The 20,678-nt window shown below is 43.8% G+C and overlaps 1 protein-coding gene across 5 annotated transcripts in view; it reads right to left on the bottom strand.

Moving 5' to 3' along the window:
• Window positions 1–4,694: 4,694 nt before the first annotated feature.
• The window catches only part of rfc4 (replication factor C (activator 1) 4), a 34,990-nt gene continuing 19,006 nt past the window's right edge, over window positions 4,695–20,678 (bottom strand). For 4 of the 5 annotated variants that reach the window (XM_070883873.1, XM_070883872.1, XM_070883870.1 and 1 more), the window contains 6 exons: window positions 16,691–16,834; window positions 15,677–15,797; window positions 10,498–10,623; window positions 8,834–8,914; window positions 5,798–5,914; window positions 4,695–4,953 (listed from right to left, as the gene is read on the bottom strand). In XM_070883873.1, the coding sequence (XP_070739974.1) occupies window positions 4,858–4,953; window positions 5,798–5,914; window positions 8,834–8,914; window positions 10,498–10,623; window positions 15,677–15,797; window positions 16,691–16,834 (685 nt within the window). In that variant the 3' untranslated portion in view covers window positions 4,695–4,857. The remainder of the gene's footprint in view (window positions 4,954–5,797; window positions 5,915–8,833; window positions 8,915–10,497; window positions 10,624–15,676; window positions 15,798–16,690; window positions 16,835–20,678) is intronic. The other variant, XM_070883874.1, reaches the window with a different exon arrangement.

Below are 20,678 nucleotides of genomic sequence, written 5' to 3'. Positions count from 1 at the left end.
CAAAATAAATGACCCTCGATGGCAGAGGATTTTCTTTAGCATAGAGGAAGGCCAGGAGGTTGAAAACTGAGCATGGTGAATGGAAAATTGAGTTTAAGTACCTGGCTTAAAATTGGTAATTGGATATTTTGTAGGATATGATACTTCCTTCCTAGGCAAGTTAGATTTGCCAAATCATGTAGCTGATTTCATACATGTGACTTTAAAATTGTTTAAGCTGTACCAGAATGTGTTCCAAATTTAAAAAAACTGATGCCATTGATGAGCACTGTATTGCTAGAGCTTGGGTTTTGGCCAATGTAAGTTTACAGTATTTTTGGGTGAACACAGGTCATGCAGGAATCTATCCATATTTGCATAAAATCCCTTGTGTAAGTTATGCAGACAGTGAGTCCCAGAAACATTTAATACAATTCACTACAAAATGATTGCACTGTCAATGTTCTGACTTATCCTAGATGTTTTCATCTGAACAATAACTAGGCGCTGGCCTTCAAGTGCTCTTTGTAGGTACCAAACAGGTGGCATGTACATGGTGTACCTTACTCCATTTAGCTATCATGTTTTCTGCCTCCACTCTTGTATCTCAATCTATACCTCCTTCCACTCTACAACATATATCTTGTGGTTGAAGGTTAGTGTGGTGTAAACAAAGTCTTGAGGGCCTGAATTAAGACAGATATAATGCTAGAAGAGCAAGGGGGAAAGAATAGCAGCATAATCACATTCCCAGTGTCATTTCACTATATTATAACATGGAATTTAAAATATACTGAATTGTCAACACAAGGTAAACTCATGCTGTTAAAGGTCTTACAATTAACTCCTCAAATCACTTACTGAAAATTGGGTGGCACAGGTTTATTATACAGTACATGCAGCAGTACACATTGTTGAGGGATGCAAAGTTGGTCAGATTATTGATTCCCATCATTACCACCACTTTATGGGCCCAAGTTTCCACATGATTTGCACCTGATTTTTAGGAGCAACTGGTGGAGAATGGACTATTTTAGAAATCGCAATTCTCCACATTTTTCTTTCTGCAGTTCTAGTCAGGTAGAACAGTTTCACTTTGGAACAATTTTTTCTTAAAGGGGGCATATCCCGCCACTGGCGCCTGATTTGAAAGTTTCCACAGTGAAAACGTACTCCAAACTATAGAATGGAGCAAGTGAAGATTTTTGTAGAACTGAAAAAACCTGTTCTACACATTTTAAAAAAATCGGAGAGGGGGAGGGAAGTCATTAAATTCTATAATAAATCCTTATTTATACTTCTACAAATAAATCCAACTTGAATAAACATTTATAAGCAAAGATTAAATAAACCATTTTCCTACCTGTGTGAAAGTGCTTCAGGCAGGCCTTTCGGGACCGAAGGCTGAACGGGCCGGCCCGAGACTTCGGGCAGGGCCTGTCCCCAGCACCAGATTTACAGGTTGGGGGGGGGGGGGGCGGGGAGAGAGCGGGTGTCAGGTCTGGAGTGGGGGGGGGGGGGAGGAGCCTTATTCACGCAGGCCATTGGGCCAGGGCTAGGGGCCCCTCCCACACAGTTCGGTGCCTGGAGCTACTGCACTTGCGTGCCCACTGTAGCGCGCATGTGCAGAGGTCCCAGCACTGTTTTCAGCGCAGGGGACCCGAGGACCTGCATGTAGGTGGAGAATACCGAGGATTTTTTTAGGCGCACTTTGTGGCGTGAAAAACGGGCGTCCAGGTCGGGACTGTGCTGTTCTAGGTGCGTGTGGAAACTTGGGCCCTATATATTTACTCCCCATGTTAATCCACAATTTTGTATTACATATATAAAAGTTATAACTCCATTTAGAGAATGCCTGGTACTTTAAATTGACACTTAATAGGGATAAGGCTGTCAACCAGGGAAGTTTCAGACTTGCATAGCAGTGTCATTGCAATGTAAAGTTTAATAATTTTACTAGTGCTAACCCTGAAATAATTATACATGGTAGCTAGGTTTTCACTTCCTGCCTCTGCATAGCTGATTACAACAAAATTCTTACTAAATGAAAACTGCAAATAGACCTAGAGCTCAGGGGCAAGACTTGCACCAAAATTGAGTTTTTTCAGATGTTGCAGTCATGCATATATTTTATTTACCTACTGTTTCAAAAAAATTACTGAACTATCTTCACCCACATTGAGCAATGGGCGGGAAAGATGGACCAGCCATGTCCTTTTATAGATTTATCAATAATACACACACCCATGACACAGCTGGAAAAGGAAAAAAAAAGAGAAACATGTACTGTGGCAGTACTGATGAATCTAAAATAACTTGAATTTTAACATAGTGCCCCAGTTGCTTCACAAAGTATATGTTTAGGAATAGAACCAGAAACTTACATCACTGGAGGTGGCCATTTGTGTCTGTGCTGGCTGACAAAGCTATCCAGCCTAATCCCACTTTTCAGCACTTTGTCCATAGCCTTGGGATATGCACTTGAAGTGTTGTAACTTACAAGTACTTGCTATGAGGGTTTCTGCCTCTACCACCTTTCAGGCAGTGAGTTCCAAACTGCCCACCAACCTCTGGGTGAAAACAATTCTCCCACATTACAGTAGTAACTACACATGACTCTATTGGCTGTAAAGCATTTGATCCGTCCTGTGGTTATGAAAGGTGTGACATTAAAAAAAAAATAGGCCGTAACAGCCCCTCAAGCCTGTTCTGCCATTTAATAGGATCATGGTTGATCTGATCATGGACTCGGGTCCACTTCCCTGCCCACTCTCCATAACCCCTTATTCCCATACTATTTAAGAAACTCTATTTCTGTCTCAAATTTATTCAATGTCCCAGCTTCCACAGATCTGCAACCCTCATCTCAGTTTTAAATAGGCAGCCCCTTATTTTATTATGCTGTCTTCCCCCATCAGTGTAAACATTCTCTCTGCATCCATTTTGTCAAGCCCCCTCAATCTTACACGTTTTGATACAATCACCTCTCATTCTTCTGAATTCCAATAAGTAGAGGCCCAACCTACTCAACCTTTCCTCATAAGTCAACCCCCTCATCTCTGGAATCAACTTTCTCTGAACTGCCTCCAAAGCAAGTACAACTCTTTGTAAATATGGAAGCCAAAACTGCACACAGTATTCCAGCTGTGGCTTCACCAATACCCTGTACAACTGTAGCAAGACTTCCCTGCTTTTATACTCCATCCCCTTTGCAATAAAGGCCAAGATTCCATTGACCTTCCTGATCACTTACTGTACCTGCATACTATCCTTTTGTGTTTCATGCACAAGTATCCCCAGGTCCCGCTGTACTGCAGCACTTTGCAATCTTTCTCCATTTAAATAACTTGCACTTTGGCAGAAAAAATAAAGCACATGACCTCACACTTTCCAACATTCTACTCCATCTGCCAAATTTTTGCCCACTCACTTAGCGTGTCTATGTCCTTTTGCAGATTTTGTGTGTCCTCCTCACACATTGTAACGTAGCCAAGTTTGCCGACGATACACTCAGTCCCTTCCAAGTCGTTAATATAGATTGTAAATAGTTGGGGCCCCAGCACTGATCCCTAGTGCACCCCACTGATTACTGATTGCCAACCCGAGAATGAACTATTTATCCCTACTCTCTTCTGTTCGTTAGCCGATCCTCTATCCATGCTAATATATAAATGCAAGTCTTTTTTCCTTCTAAATCTATGCCCTTTGGTTGTTGACCCCTCTGCCAAGGGAAATAGGTCCTTCCTGTCAACTCTAGGTCCCTTCATAATTTTATACACCTCAATTAGGCCTCCTCTGTTCCAAAGAAAACAACCCAGCCTATCCAATTTTTCCTCATAGCTAAAATGATCCAGTCCAGGCAACATCCTGGTAAATCTCTCATACCCTCTCTTGTGCAATCCTGTAATCTGGTGACCAGAACTGCACACAGTACTCTAGCTGTGGCCTAGCTAGTGTTTTATACAGTTCAAGCATAACCTCCCTGCTTTTATATTCTATGTTTCTGCTAACAAAGGCACGAATCCCATATGCCTTTTTAACCACCTTACCTACCAGTCCTGCAACCTTCAGGGTTCTGGACACACACTCCAAGGTTCCTCTACACTACTGTGTCCATTTTGAAATGTAACCATTGCAATGTAGGCAGCCAGTTCGCACATAGCAAGGTCCCACAAATAGCAATGAGTTAAGTAACCAGATAATCTGGTTTAGTGGGCACAAAACAAGGAACAATACATTTAACTATGACACAGACAAGAGATGACAACTTGTATTTATATAGTGCCTGTAACATAGTAAAACATTCCAAAGGCACTATATGCAGGATCATTAACAAAATTTGACAACAAGCCACAATGAGATATTAGGACAGATGACCAAAGGCTTGGTCAAAGAGGTAGGTTTTAAAGGAGCATCTTAAAGGGGAGAAGTTGAGGGAGGGAATTTCAGAGCATGGAGTAAGACTGACAGATAGGAAGTAGGATAAACTGGAAGAGAAGTAGAGGCAGTTATAGGAAGGAAAACTTTTCTACTATACAAGAGAACACGTATAACAAAATATTGCCAAATTATCATAAATCTGTATAAATTTGACATTCAATTCAGCAGCACAAACAATCTTGATGTTTAGCTTCTTTCGAACATGGGGATAAGACAACATTGGTTGTGCTTGTGCACGGAATACTAGATTTGCTGAAATACTCAAAGCCAACAAGTTTTACAAACATAGAAACACTTTATTTGGCATGAAGAGTTGATCTAAAACACTGAGAAACTCAACACTTGGCCGGGGGTCTTCAGCTTGTAAATTGACCTTTGAAGCCCTTGTGGGATTAAATACAATGTGACAGGAGTTATTGCTGCTTATCTGAAGTTGGATTAACTGCTCTGTGTAAACTGTTGCATAATAACTGCAGAAAGACTGATCATCTGCAGATACTCATCAGCACCATCGGCCAAGCACTTGTCAACTTCCTGAAAAAGAAAAAAGAAATGAGCCACTTTTAAAATAAAAGTATCATAACATTCTTTAAAGCTAATTATATATTGCTAGAGATGGATTAGGAAGTAACTATATGAACATTCAACCTCTGAAATTAGGATCCCACACAAGTATCCAGGACCAATTTTCAAATAGTCAAAATGAAAATGTAAGAGTTGCTCTCCACAGAAAATATTTAGATTAAATAGTAATTAATTACAATAAATTTTCTGGTGCATTTCAAGAATACTAGCGTTGAATCAAACTCAAGGATCAGCAAAATATAGCAATAATTCAAGATACAGTATTCAGCAAAACCTGGGCAGGGTCATGAGGGCACCTGTTAGGTTCAGAAATATGAAAAAGGCAAATGGAGATCAGAGGTTTACTTTTTAATAAAATTATTAAAGTACAAAAGAATGGTTTTGTGAGTACTCCCTCAAATAAAGACATCTCCCAACTTCATAGAAACACTCACATCTTATTCAGTCTTCCCATCATTGGGGAAAGGTGGATCCCATTCTAACATGTAAAACAGGTACAATTAAATGAACAATCCTGTTCATCAAAATCAATCTAATGATCACTGTTCAGTGACTCGTTGATGACTAGTGAACTGCATTCTATTATTTATTACATAAGCATTTTACTCCATCATTGTTAAGTTGGGGGGCCAAGACCATTTATTGGATTAAAAAGATGGTTCCCAGAATTCAAGTGTCACACCAGTCTATAAGCATACAACTGGATGGAGCTATGCCAAGGAATTTGGACATTCCACTGAAATCAGGGAAATAGGCAAAACACAGCTTGTAATTCATTTCCGTCCATACTTACTGCTAGTTTTAGTGTGATCGCTGATTTCTGTTGGTCATTAAGATCCTCTTTATCTATGATGACTTCATGTAGCTGGTTGATTAGCTGTGTTGCTGCATAACCTTCATTAATCATATTCTGACAGCAAAACACAATGGTGGATAAATAGAAGCACTTAGTATATACATCACATTGCAAATACATCAATTTTACCCCCTGCACTGACTCGTGTTGCGATGCAGTTCCACAGGTATTACCATAGCTTTAATACTTTGTCCACATTGGCACTTTGCATGCAAGGCTGGGAAACTATTTGATCACACACAATATCAGAGTGGAGACCTATTTAAACAGTGGGAAACTTGGTATGTGGAGGACAAATTCAATCAATACATACAAGTAGCGCTTCTCTGTTCCTACTCCCAATTTTTTCCTTTCTCTTTTAAAGTGTTGACTCATTCTGGGGTTTCATTCAATGAGCGGCAGCAATCACAGTGGGCAATCATAGAAACATAGAAAGTAGGTGCAGGAGCAGGCCATTCGGCCCATCGAGCCTGTACCACCATTCGTTCTGATCATGGCTGATCATGCAACTTCAGTACCCCTTTCCTGCTTTCTCTCCATATCCCTTGATCCCTTTAGCAGTAAGGGCCACATCTAACTGCCTTTTGAATATGTCTAACGAACTGGCCTCAACAATCTTCATGGGCGTGCATATATTGTGACTGTTGGCAGACTATTTAACATGGAGGGCATCACAGTGGAGTCAGATCTGTCCTCATCCAATGTTTACACAAGCGTAATTTTTTTTTTAGCAAAGATCACTAGATACAGAAAGAATAAGATGCCTAGCCAATATTTTGTCTCCTTGGACTAGAGTGCTGAAGCTAATTGGAGCTGCAGCCCAGGCTGAGATCAGCTTGGTACTATATCAGGCAGTGTCTTGATCCACGGGGACCAGCACAAGACCTTGAACCAAGTAGCATTAAGCATATTTATGATTTTAATTGATAATCAAAACATAAAAATGTAGTTTAGAAGAACATGCCAGTGCACTGTTGCAGTTTGAGAGAGATCATAAAGGTGGTTAATATGAGAAATGGAAATATTGCACACAAACAATTTGCTGACTTCCGTGGGGTATTACAAGCAACAGTTGGAAGCATGTTTTATACTTGTACATTTTTATGAATTATGAACTTATGTGCAATCCCATTGTATACAATTTTTATATTTAGAGCTAAAATAACCAAGCCCAAATTAAGCAATAGGATAAGTTTTGTTAATTCACTTCGGAAACTATGTGCATACAATTTTTTTTTTAAATCGCAAGCAGAATATTAGGTGTCTTGAAAGGATACCAATGTATGAGTTGCAGCAATATGGAGCAGGGGTTCTCATCCTGAGGCTCACAAGAAGATTTGAAGGGATCCAGCAGAGAATGGATGGCTTCTCAGGATAGGGCCTTTCTGGAGAAGTCTGCAGCAGAGGGCGGGCTCTTGGGTCAGGTTGAGGAACTGATCGCAGGGTAGGGGAGGATTGCAGTCGGACAAGATGGAACAGCTCAGAATCTTGTGGGACGGCATCAGGTAGATGCAGGCTGGGCCCGGGGGAGGTGTAGGCTTGGCTCGGGTGTGAGGGTCCCTGGCTACCCTGGGTCTGACCTGACTTCATTGTGCTGGGTGCTGGTTACCGAGTCCATACCCAAGGTCTTGACTTGGTAATCCCCTGAAACCGATACTGGGAGGCTCTGATTGATGGGCTGGAGGTGCCTGGCTCGCAGTGTTTCTGGAACCTTTCATTGTCATCAAAGCCCAGTAAGTGAATATGTGACTGGAACTCGGGGGCCCCAACAGACTGGGACAAATTGCCCCCCCCCCCCCCCTCCCATACACACAGACTGGGGCCAACAGCCCCCTACACACAGGCCGGGACAAACTGCACCCCCCCCCCCGCCCCCTCCCCACACAGACTGGGACAAACTGCAACGCCCCCCCCCCCCTCCCCACACAGACTGGGACAAACTGCAACGCCCTCCCCACACAGACTGGGACAAACTGCACCCCCCCCCGCCCCCTACACACACAGACTGGGACAAACTGCACCCCCCCCCGCCCCCTACACACACAGACTGGGACAAACTGCACCCCCCCCCGCCCCCTACACACACAGACTGGGACAAACTGCAATGCCACCCCCCCTCCCCACAGACTGGGACAAACTGCCCTCCTCCTCCTCCTCCTCCTCCTCCTCCTCCTCCTCCTCCTCCTCCTCCTCCTCCTCCTCCTCCTCCTCCCCCCCCCCCCCCCTCAAACACACACAGACTGTGGGACAAACAGCCCCGACACAGATTGGGACAATTTGTTAGCCCCCTTCTCCTCCCTCATTTTATACAGAAAAATACGTGTGTTACAGAAGGTCCATAGAATTTTTATAACACAGGAAAGTTGGCTCGGAAGCGAATAGGTTGAGAACCCCTGATAGAGAGGCCTTTTCTCTTTATCCAACACACAGCTCATCACCACATTTTGAATGTCTGTCTTACTTGACAACATTAACTAGTAAAGAACTGCTAATCCTAATCAATTAATCTAATCTAGACGGTCATATCTAGTCCCTCCTCCCGCCCCCCACTCTGATTCAAAATAAAATGAAGCATTTCCAGCACTGATGTCACCCAACCTGATGAACAGGAGCCTTTTATGTAAAATTTAAAAAAGAATGAAGTTGAGTCCTCACTGTCTACCGAGCTCACCGTATTCGGTCCATGCTCAGCTCAGCACCCGGTCCCAACAGGTTAGCTTGGCTTTGGTTCAAGCTTTCCAGCATCAGTTTACAAAACACTAAATAAATCTCTGTGCCCAGAAAGATAATGGGAAGAACTTTCAACCGCGACAGGGGCGTAATTTGGGCAATGGTGGATCTGTCACCCGTTCTACACCCGCCTGATTTTCCTTTCCATTGAGGACCTGCTAGGGTGTTTTAACCCCCCCCCCCCCCCTCACCCGACGTTGAAAGTTCTGCCCAGTCTTATTAATAAATGAGGAGTCTTCTTACTTTTACTACAGTTTCCAGTTTTTCAAATGAGCTGCTGTGGCAAGCAGCTAAAAGGCTGTCAATCATTTCAGTCGGCACAACCTAGGAAAGATAAATAGATGACATGAAAAATATTAACAGTTCTCTTCCTTCCATGTGTGTGTGTGTGTTGGGGGGGATTGGATGAATAAATGTGGCACCTGTTAAGACAGCTGAAGAGAAAGGGCACTCTACCCCACAAATAGAAAGGAAAGCTCTGAAACTCTGAAAAAGGTTTGAACCTAACATTTTCAGAAACATGGAAGATTCCCCCTTGCCTTTTTTAATTTTGTTCTCAAGATGAAGTTACAATGTAAATTATAAGTATCAGCCTGGCTTAGTTGCAAACACTCTCACCTTGGAGTCAGAAGGTTGTGAGATTGAGCCTCAGTTCAGACTTCAACACATAAAACTAGGCCGACATTTCATTGCAGTACTGCAGTGCAAGGCCTGGGAACGCTCACCGGTTGAAATATTCCCCGGGCCTGTTGCTGCGCCTTCAAGAACAGTGTCTTACATTACAGCATCTTTCACAGCAGTGGCTACACTTCAAAAAGTATTTCATTGTATCTTCCAGATGAGATGTTAAACCAAAGTCCCTTCTGCTGTTTCAGGTGGATGTAAAAGATTCCATGACACAGCTTGAAGAGCAAAAAGATCTCAGTGTCCTAACCAATGGTCTTTCCTCAACCAACTCCACAATAGATTGATTATCTAGTCATTCATCTCACTTGCTGTGTGTTGGCCTGCATAACAACATTAATTGTAGTTCAAGATCCATTGGTTGTAAAGTGCTTTGGGATGTCCTGAGGAGGTGATAAGGGGCTATATAAATGCAAGCTTTTTCTTTTCTATGCCAATGAACCTCATCATGGCCTGGTACATAATCAAATTGATATTAATCTATGATGGGAAAAGCCACAATAAAAAAATACACAAATTGGATGGAGTGACACTCAAACATTTTGCACCGTTGAGTCGAAGACATTTTTTTGTTCTTGGGATGTGGCCAACACCGGCAGGAAATCTGGTAGTTTTCAACGTTTTTCTTTCAGGTGCTAGCCCACAAATGACCAGATTTATTGAATTCAATTTTGCAACCTGCCATGGTGGGATTTGAACTCGTGACCTCTGGGTTGTTAGCCCAGTACTATAATCATATTACTTGCCCACCATTCCCACGTGCACACTCCCTGATTGACGGGCGATTTCTCATATTAGAGGAAAGGGAGGAAATGGGAGGTTTCTGGAGGCAGTGAAGGAATGTTCAGAGAGAAAAATGCCATCGAATCTTGGAAATGTAGGATCACAATATGTGTACCACATACTAGCTGGGATAATTAAAAAGGACATCTTTTCTGATGGGAGACTTTTAAATAAGAAACCAATGACATTCTCCCTTAATAGGTCCCAAAAGAGAAGCTTGAGGAAAATTGGACACTTTTTTTTTTAAGATGCCAACAGGATGAAAACTGCACGATAGAATTTTTTTCCCAAGCACTGCAGGCAGGCACAGACAACAACAATAAAAGAACACAAGATGGCTATCTATAGAAATACTCTTCAAGGGAAAGGGCACATAGATTCTTGCCAAAAACCCAACCTGTACCTTAACAATTGTATATGGGCAGAAAAAGTTTTCTTACCCCAGCAATTTCAATGATGACTTGTTGGGTGATGTTTTTCCCTCCCGTCAGTCTCGTTGCACACTGCAGGTAAGTTATTGCCTTTCTCAGGTCTCCTTCTGATACATTGATAAGCATAGCAATTGTCTAGAAAAAGCCAACATGGTATAATGAAAACATTTGCCAGTTACATCAATTGAAGGCTAAAGTTTATGTTCAATGCAAGGAAATTGCTCCAAAAGCAAAATGCAGACCATGCACAGGAACATCAATGCAATTGTGTGGACTCACTGCAGAGGGACATACCCTTGGCTCAAAAGCCACACCAGTGCACGGTTTTACAGATTAATGTCTACAGAAGATTTCTGTAAACAGAGAGAAAAAATACATGCACAAATTAGCTCCGAAAAGGAAATCATCCAGTAATCTTGAAATTGTTGTTCAACTGTGGGCAAAGTCCTTGAAGATTTAGTGTAACTTTCTTTAAAAGAATTTGATTGATGGGATTGTTGTTCATTTTCTTCAACAATGCTCTACTTCCCGTTTTTTCTCAAGTAACAATCTGTTGACTCGGTTTCCAGCTCCATTGTATTCAACCCAGCACACGAAGGCAGAACTTGTACGATGCAGCTATTTTCGCCAGTGAATGCATGCTAAATTAGGTGTTATTTCAATCACCAAAGTTGATACTTCTTGCCTCAAAGCTGAGTATCGGGACTGGCAAAAGTCTGAGATTAGTATGCAGAATCAGAGACCCAACCAGCTAAGCGAGAATGGATCAGGAACCCAGTGCTCTGCATATCCTGATCACCAATAGCATCTATTCAGCCAACTCAGATATACTTAGAAGGGCATCATGCGGCATGGTGCATCTCCGCTGACCAACTGACTACACTTAATGTGCGGGGAGATCCTTTTTAGAATTCCACTTGTGCGTGAATCCTGTGCTCATCAAGGTGAGAAAGGTCAGGGGTGAAGTTTCCATTTTTGGCTCTTAGAGTCTGGATAAAGCACTTGAGTAGGTAGATCGAGAATCTACCTCATACTGTCCCAACAATGTGTCCTCGCCTCAGTCTCAGAAGGGCAACTGAATCTGCACCAGTATGACACTTCCATTTTCCACATAAGCCATTCGTTTTGTGACGTGGATTGATGCACACAGGGAATCTCAAACACAATTCACTCAGGAGCATTATAGCCAGCAGAGAGGAAGCATTCATCCCATCCGTCTAAAGTAGATTGCAAGCCCGACCCCAGAGCCACCTCATTTGGGGCCCAATTTTCCCCAACCCCTTTTTTCGGCGCACTTACCTTCAATGCGCTGACTTTGCGCGCTGGAAATGGCGCCAAAAAAAAAGTGGCCCCATCCTGCCCGCTCTGCCGAGTCTCCGGTGTCGCTGCGTAGATAGTGAAGTGGGGGGGGGAGGGGGGTGGAGCAACAGCCCAGCACAGAAAACACTGCCGGCAGCTGCGCGCATGCGCAGTGAAGTCTGCGCATGCGCAGTGAAGTCTGCGCGCATGCTCCTCGCCCTCCCAGCGTGTCCTGCGGGCTGTGAACAGGACCCGATGCTCGCAGCCCCTATCCCCGGCCGAAGGGACACCCCGATATTCGCCGCACCCTATCCCCGGCCGAGTGGCCTCCCGCACCGGCCGGTCGGCCCACTGACTTCCTGGGCCGAGGTCGGACTTCAGTTTTATTTTTTATTTATTGATGGTTGTGCTTTGTTTAGTGAGGAGAGTTTTGATGTTTTGAGTGGGGGGGGAGGGGGGGGGGGGAAGAGGGAGGAGGAGAGTTTTTTTTGGGGGGAGGGGAGGAATGACATTAAAAAAACTAGATTCTGGCATAAAGGTAGGACTTCTATTTTTTATTTGTTATTATCGATTGCTTCTTACTTTTTGTGGTTTGTTTAATGCTTTGTAAGTCTTTGTGCATGTCCTCTCAGCTTCCCTGTATTTTTTATTTGTTATTGAATGCTTATTTTTGTGCTTTGTTTAGTGCTTTTTAAGTCTTGGTGCTTTAAATGTACTAACCTGTGCCGCAATGTTTTTCAGAGCTGACCACATACGCTGACCTAAGTTGATTTGGAGTAAGTTTTAGTTGGCCAAAGTGGCATAAATGGCCAAAACTGGCATAAGTGTTTGGGAACACCCCCTTTGGAAAAAAAAACCTGAACTAAAAAAAAAAAAAAATAGTACTGGAGTTACTCTGGAGCAAATCTTTTGGGGAAAATGGCATTTTTTAAACTTACGCCAGAAAAAACAACTTACTCCAAAAAAATTGATGCAAGTCATGGCCAAAATTGGGCCCATAGTTCCTCCCAAACCACCAAAAAAAAAAAAAAAATCTTGTGAATGTTTGACAGACAAGCAGCTATTGCTGGGACACTAACCTGTAACCAGAGAATCAAACCATGGCATAGCAAATTTCAAACTCGAAACTTTCCTTGATAGGGTGATGTCGATGGACTGAATGGCACACCTCATCTGTACTTAGCTTTATGAAAGATTAGGAGACCACTGCATGGATCCTTGTGGAAAAAATACTGCTGTCTGCTTGAAGCTCTGTCATTGTAGAAAGGTAATTAGATCTCTCAGGACAATAGAGGACATAGAAAGTGAGTGTGGAAGGGAATGCTTACTCAACTGGCAAGAAGCCAGCTATACTCCATGCGGAATACAATGTGGAAGACTCTGTTCCAGAGATTTGAAGCAGGCAGTTTGAGTTTGAAGGCGAGTGAGAAGCTGGATACATGATCTATCATCAGATTTTTGTACTACTGCACAGAGTGTGTCATGTAATATTGGGTAAACCACCAATCGTCAGTACAGAGATTGTGTGTATTTAAGAGTATTTTCCTCCTGTTCTTTCTATTCGTGCTTTTGTGAAAACCATTCAACGTTTCTGGTAGTGGACATCAAAAGGAACAAAACGCTGAACGTTCATTGTAGAAACATTTCAGTTAAGAATTACTGTGCCCTGGTTAAGCAAAATACAAACACGAAAAAAATTATATCCCTCACCATATTTTCTTAAACATGTACCAATACAATAGACTCATTTTTATGATGGACATCATGCCGAATGTAGGATAATCTCCGAGCACGAGACCTGGCATTGCTGGCTATGTTAAAAGTTATTTCCCCCCTCCCAAAAGATAAAAAGTTTTTTAAAAAATTAACTAAAACAAGAGGAAGAGAGAACTTTAAAATAAAAATGAGATTGCTTTTCCTTTAACTAATTGAAGTTGTTTTCTCACCCCCCTGCCTTTTGATTTATGTTTGCTGGTAAATTTTGGTGCTCAAGGTGAAGAATGCCATTACTGAGAAATTAGCTTTCAGGGCATCAGTTTCAGCATTAAACATTTCCAGGTCATGTAAAGCACTTCTCTACCCAACAATGTGCCTTCATGTCAACCAGCGATCAACCTACACCCTTATCAAGATGAAGCTATGGAGGAGTACACATCAGGAAAGGACATAATTAGACAGTCAACATTTACCGTTGGGGCTCAGAGCTCACACAAAGAATCATCATCATCATAGGCAGTCCCTCGGAATGGAGGAAGACTTGCTTCCACTGTTAGAATGAGTCCTTAGGTGGCTGAACAGTCCGATACGAGAGCCACAGTCCCTGCCACAGGTGGGGGACACAGTCGTTGAGGGTAAGGGAGGGTGGGACAGGTTTGCCTGCGCTTGATTTCTGCATGCACTCGGCGATGAGACTCGAGGCGCTCAGCGCCCTCCCGGATGCACTTCCTCCACTCAGGGCGGTCTTTGGCCAGGGACTCCCAGGTGTCGGTGGGGATGCCGCACTTTATCAGGGAGGCTTTGAGGGTGTCCTTGTAACGTTTCCTCTGCCCACCTTTGGCTTGTTTGCCATGAAGGAGTTCCGAGTAGAGCGCTTGCTTTGGGAGTCTCGTGTCTGGCATGCAGACAATGTGGCCTGCCCAGCGGAGCTGATCAAGTGTGGTCAGTGCTTCAATGCTGGAGATGTTGGCCTGGTCGAGGACGCTAATGTTGGTGCGTCTGTCCTCCCAGGGGATTTGTAGGATCTTGCAGAGGCAGCGTTTGATGGTATTTCTCCAGTGAATGGAGGTGTCTACTGTACATGGTCCATGCCTCTGAGCCATACAGGAGGGCGGGTATTACTACAGCCCTGTAGACCATGAACTTGTGGTAGATTTGAGGGCCTGGTTTTCGAACACTCTTTTCCTCAGGTAGCCGAAGGCTGCACTGGAGGCAGTGTTGAATCTCCTCATCAATGTCTGCTTTTGTTGATAAGAGGCTCCCGAGGTATGGGAAATGGTCAATGTTGTCCAAGGCTGAGCCGTAGATCTTGATGACTGGGGGGCAGTGCTGTGCGGCGAGGACAGGCTGGTGGAGGACCTCTGTCTTACGGATAGCCCCAAAGCGGAGGAGACAGCAGAAGCAGTGCCGCAAAAAAATCAATGCTGGGGCACTTAAAGAACCAGCCAAGAGAGCCCTATACAGCCAGCACGTCACAGCTAACCTGGCGTGCCTTGATGACCCTGAGGTGCAGAATGCCCACAGCGCTTGGTCTGCCCTCCAGGTCTCCATAACCAGTGTCTGTGAAGAGACACTTGGTCACTCAACCAGAAAACACCAGAACTGGTTTGATGAGAATGATCAGGAGATCCAAGAGCTAATAGATCGCAAGCGCAGAGCATTTCTGAGCCTCAAGCAACAACCCAACTCGGGAGCAGCAAAGCAACATTACAGACAGCTCAAGGCTGAGGTCCAACAAAAAACCCGGGACCTAAAGAATAGGTGGTGGAAGGAGAAAGCACAGGAGATACAACAACTGGCCGACAGCTACGATATGCGAGGATTCTTCATCGCAGTCAAGGCCACCTACTGTCCAAACTCCCAAGGCCCCACACAAAGAATAGCCACTTGGTCAAAGCATCAGAGGACTGTCAGTATCTGTGGAACCAGACTCTGATACAACTCACTGTTTTCAGGAGAAGGAGTATGGGAACAAATTCCAAAAATTAAAAAAAAAACCTACAGGATTCTAAAGCACTTATGAATTTTTAGGATAGTAGAATAGGAAGACAGATAGGTGTTAGTATAGTGGCCCTAAACTCTTAAATCTGAACCAAAGCTAAAATCACACTTATCAAAATCTCCCTTATCAAAAATTGAGCTCCAAATAGACCGTACAACCCCAGACACCTACTTCACTGCTGCATTGCACATTCTCCTTCTCACAGATGTCCTGCAACCGTTTCTCTTGTATACGGTCTGTCAGAGGTTTAAAACGGAACTTCGAACATCGGGACGTCAGTGGTTCAATTATCCTAAAACACAAAGAGTCTCGGGTATTAGTCATGCGTCAGCAAACAGAGCAGTTACAGATAAACGTTCCTCATGGTGACGTTACTTCGCTCCCATAATAATTGGAGCCAAATTTTATTCACTTTGCATTGTACCAAAATACATTCCGCAAACCCATTCTGCGGCAACACAAATAAAATCTGGTTATGTTGCAAATCCCTTCCATTCGGTGTGATACCTCAACTTTGCGTTTTGCTATACAGGTAGAAGGCACAATATTGATTGCCGCACCGACTAAACTCTAGAAGCTTTAAGCTGCTACATTTGCCACATCTGTGGCCACCTTTATTTGAGAGAGATGTTAATACTCTACTCAACAAAAATAAAGAAAACAAGCCAATGGGTGCGTGGGGGAGGGCTAGAACACCCCCCAAAATATGAAAATGTAACTTAATTTAGTCTCAGTAAACAAGAGATCAAAAATCAATGAGGTAAATACGCAGAAGAGTTGTCCCTGGTTTAACATCACCCATACCAGCGGTTGGAAATGGATACTTACAAATCCCCAGTAATTGAAGGTTGCTTTTTTAAAAGTTATCGAAGATCATGAAATCCAACTCTGACCAAGAACCTCTCAGTGATGCTACTTATCCCCACTCTATTTAATAGCAAGAATGGTGTGAGCAAACCCCGATTAGAAAATTTAATTTTAATTACAATTTGTTAATGTGTAACAAATACTTAAGACTCAAAACAGAGAGAGGTTGACGCAAATATAACTCATTATTAAAGTTTGAGCGTAAAAGAACTCAACGGAAAAAGCAGTTAAAACAATTCACAGCAAATAATGAGTGAGTGATTCTGTTCAGCACCACTTCATAGTATGTGACACTTTCAGTATTTATGGCTCTCCCACCTGCTGATATAGTTGCAGATGAGGCAGAAACGTGTGGTTTTTGACTGTTTTTCCATTGTGCGGCGAAGAGCAGCCTGCGCAGCATTGGTCATAGAGTCCGCTTCATCCAGGATGATAATCTTAAATGGCGGAGCAGTTTTCCCACTGGAAGAAAGGACATAAACGGTGTAATGGTCCAAGAAAAGCCTTCAAACTGAAATCTCAGTGACAACCTTAGGACCGAGATGGGGAGAGACTTCTTCACCCAGAGAGTGGTGAACCTGTGGAATTCTCTACCACAGAAAGTTGTTGAGGCCAATTCACTAAATATATTCAAAAAAAGAGTTAGATGAAGTCCTTACTACTAGGGGGATCAAGGGGTATGGTGAGAAAGCAGGAATGGGGTACTGAAGTTGCACGTTCAGCCATGAACTCATTGAATGGCGGTGCAGGCTCGAAGGGCCGAATGGCCTACTCCTGCACCTATTTTCTATGTTTCTAAATGGAGCCCGCTTCACAAAGGAAACCATTTCCGTTAGCTCCCAATGCTATAAAACTATGAAGACAAATGGTGTCCTGATGAATGAGCTTGTGTTGAAGATTTATTTCACTAAAATGAAAGTTGAAGTTAATTAATCATTTGCATTAGGCATGCCAATCAGACAGGTGGCAATTAGCACATACATTAAAATGTATCACATGTGACAGAATACTAAGGGACATTAATAAACTTGTAGAATGGGCGTGTAATTGGCAAATGAATTTCGATATAGATCAATGTGAGATGGTGTAATTTTTGCTCTTTTATTCATTCCTGGAATGTGGGCGTCGCTGGCATTTATTGCCCATCTCAAGTTGCCCTCGAGAAAGTGGCAGAGAGCCGCTTTCTTGAACCGCTGCAGTCCGTGTGGTGAAGGTACTCCCACAGTGCTGTTAGGTAGGAAGTTCCAGGATTCTGACCCAGCGATGGTGTGTGCCTTGATGGGGAACTTGGAGCTGGTGGTGTTCCCATGCACCTGCTGCCCTTGTCCTTCTCAGTGGTACAATTTTTTTTTTTTTTTTTTACAAGTATAATACCAGAACGGAGAGGTTATGCCCACCATAAAAGATTAAACAGGTTGTGGCTCCTTTTTCTAAAACAGTGGTCCCCTGGGAGGTCTGTAGAGACTTTTCAAGGGATCCGTGAAAAAAAACCTCCCAATCAGTGATGGAGAGCAAGCTGCCGGTGAGCGGCCGGGCGCTGGTGCATTGGGGCGTTGAATAGTTACCATGGCAACGGCCGCTGTATGCTGCAGGAAGAGGAGGGGGGAGGGAAAAAGACTGCGTACCAGCCAATCAGCTGTGAGATTCTTTGATTCACGGCTGTTCACAGGTCTGGCAGTTAATTGACAGTAGAGGGAACCAATTACAAAGTGAAGTAACGGGAAACAGCCAATGGAAGAGCAATGAAGGCAGTGCCGTGACCTCCATTTTGTGAATCGGAGGTGGCTCTGTGTTTCTTGGTGCCCTGGGCCAAGCTGCGTTGTGACCGTACTGATTACCCGCCCACACGCCGAGGACGGGGAAGCTGCTCCCAGAGGTATGGCGGGTGAGGTCAAGCCGTTGTTTGAGTTCGGCAGAGCCAGAGACTGCAAACCGGTGAAGGTGAGACTTAGCTTGGGGGGGGGGGGAGGAGAGATGGCGGAGAAGGGCAGGGAGATGGGGTAGAGAGAGGGGAAATGGGAGGACGAGAGAGTGTGATGGGGGAAGAGCGACGAAGAGATGGAGGCATAGAGAGAGTGTGATGGTGTACAAAGAGAAATGGGGAGAGAGATGAAGGTATAGGGAGAGGAACGGGAGAGAGAGGGGAAGGTAGAGAGAGAGAGAGAGAGAGATGGGGATGAGTGACTGGGGAAGTGAGAGGCAGAGGTGGAGGGACAGAGAGGAAAGGGGTCAAAAATCATTAGTATTTCTAAAAAGTGGCTAAGCTTAAGCTGAGTGTGACACCTGCACCTTGAAAGGAATGACGAGGGTGTATGCTATTCCGGGAGGACGTATGGGGAAAGAAACCCCTATGGTAGGGATAATACAAGTGATCCCCGTAATAAACCAAGGCTCACACCCGTATCCTCAATATGAAGTTGAAAACATAGGGATAATACAAGGGGAAGAGTACATCCGCCATTACCCGATGGACCAATATGCGATCAAAAAGAATGGAAAGATAAGGGGAATATCTTTATCCGGGTGCTGGAGAGAAGGAAGCCTAACTATATGCCCTCACCCAGTGGGAGACGGGGGCAAGGATAGCTGCGGGTTTGACAATACTACGGAAGGATGTGTCATCGGAATAAGCCCTGCCCGAACCGAACCCACACATTACACCTATCAAGGATGAGGAGAATATTGTGTGGTAACTAGCCTGGGAACTTACGATTACGGAGGCTTGACTTGTAACATTACAATGCCTAACTTTTGCTTTACTCCCAGAGTGTCGGTGGCAGTGGGAAGAGCACGCATGATGTATATACACGCCAGGAAGACAATGACATTAAATATAAGCGATGAGATTAAGCAAAATATTGATGATTATATGGAAGAACAAGCACCACCAATTCCCCTGTTACTTGGAGATTTAACTGAGCTCAAAGGACCAATAAGAAATAACATTAAAAGATATTATGAGCTAAAGGTTAAAGGCAAAGAACTGGACAGTGAAATAAGGAATAACCTGAAAAACTCTGCCTTGGTACTTGAGATGAACGTTGAAATACATCCGTGGATAAGGATCCTTTCACATACCCTTGTGGCAGTAGAGATAGTAAATAGCCTTGAGTGAGTTGGTGATATTATGTAACAAGTGCAAAAAACGAGAAGAGGTATACCCAAGCAAAGCTACAAGGTAGGGAACAGGTCAAATTGTTGCAGAATGAATACCTGATATGATTTGTGGGTGCTCCCAATCTATCGCCTGATCACCGAGACTGGGGCGGAGTACATGTGAATCAGACAAGGTGAATAATTGGTCACGTTGGGTTGGATTAACCATATGACCAAAGGGGGGATTGAAGGGGTTAAAAATCATTAGTATTTCTAAAAAGTTTGTGGCTAAGCTTAAGCTGAGCGTGGGACCATAACGTATAACTCTCGAAGGGAGTATTTGGCAGATGTCCTAGCATAGACAGAATTACACGAGATAACAGCTTTGTCTGTCTATTAACAGAAGATTTAGTCAAGGACAAATAGGTCTGGGAAGTAATTTCACAGGAATTGCTTAACCGTAGAAAAGTAATGATGTAGCACGTTAACTAATCAGATAAAAGGCACACGGAAATGAAATAATGAAAGTGTATGTACCAATAAAATTGTTGTAACTAGGCGAAGACTTGTAACGTGTTAGGGGAAACAACCAATGGAAAACTTCCGCGCATATGCTTCATGATTTTGTATGTATTTTGAATGTATAAAAAAAAGCAGCTTCACAGCTAGTTTAGGTCACCGAGTTACTGAACTCTTGTAGAAGTTGTCTCACTCTCGATCGAGTACTTTATAATAAACAACTCTTTTCTCCATATACGGACTTGTGTCGAGCGTTATATTTAAATACTCCACAACAAATGGGATGGGGATTGGGGGGGGGGGGGGGGGGAAAGAGAGAGAGAGAGAGAGAGAGGGGGGGAAGAGCGAGAGAGAGAAAGAGAGGGGGAAGGGGAAGAGGGAGAGAGGGGGAAGAGGGAGAGAGAGGGGGAAGAGGGAGAGAGAGAGAGAGGGGGAAGAGGGAGAGAGAGAGAGAGGGGAAGAGGGAGAGAGAGAGAGAGGGGAAGAGGGAGAGAGAGAGAGAGAGAGAGGGAAGAGGGAGAGAGAGGGGGGGAAGAGGGAGAGAGAGAGAGAGAGAGGGGGGAAGAGGGAGCGAGAGAGAGAGAGAGAGAGAGGGGGGGAAGAGGGAGAGAGAGAGAGGGGAAGAGGGAGAGAGAGAGAGGGGAAGAGGGAGAAAGAGAGAGAGGGTGAAGAGGGAGGGAGAGAGAGAGAG

The sequence above is a fragment of the Pristiophorus japonicus genome, chromosome 6 (assembly GCF_044704955.1).
Source record: "Pristiophorus japonicus isolate sPriJap1 chromosome 6, sPriJap1.hap1, whole genome shotgun sequence".
In the NCBI taxonomy this organism is placed as follows: Eukaryota; Metazoa; Chordata; class Chondrichthyes; family Pristiophoridae; genus Pristiophorus; species Pristiophorus japonicus.
Note: the sequence above shows the minus strand (reverse complement) of the source record. Positions and strands in the feature narration are given on the sequence as shown.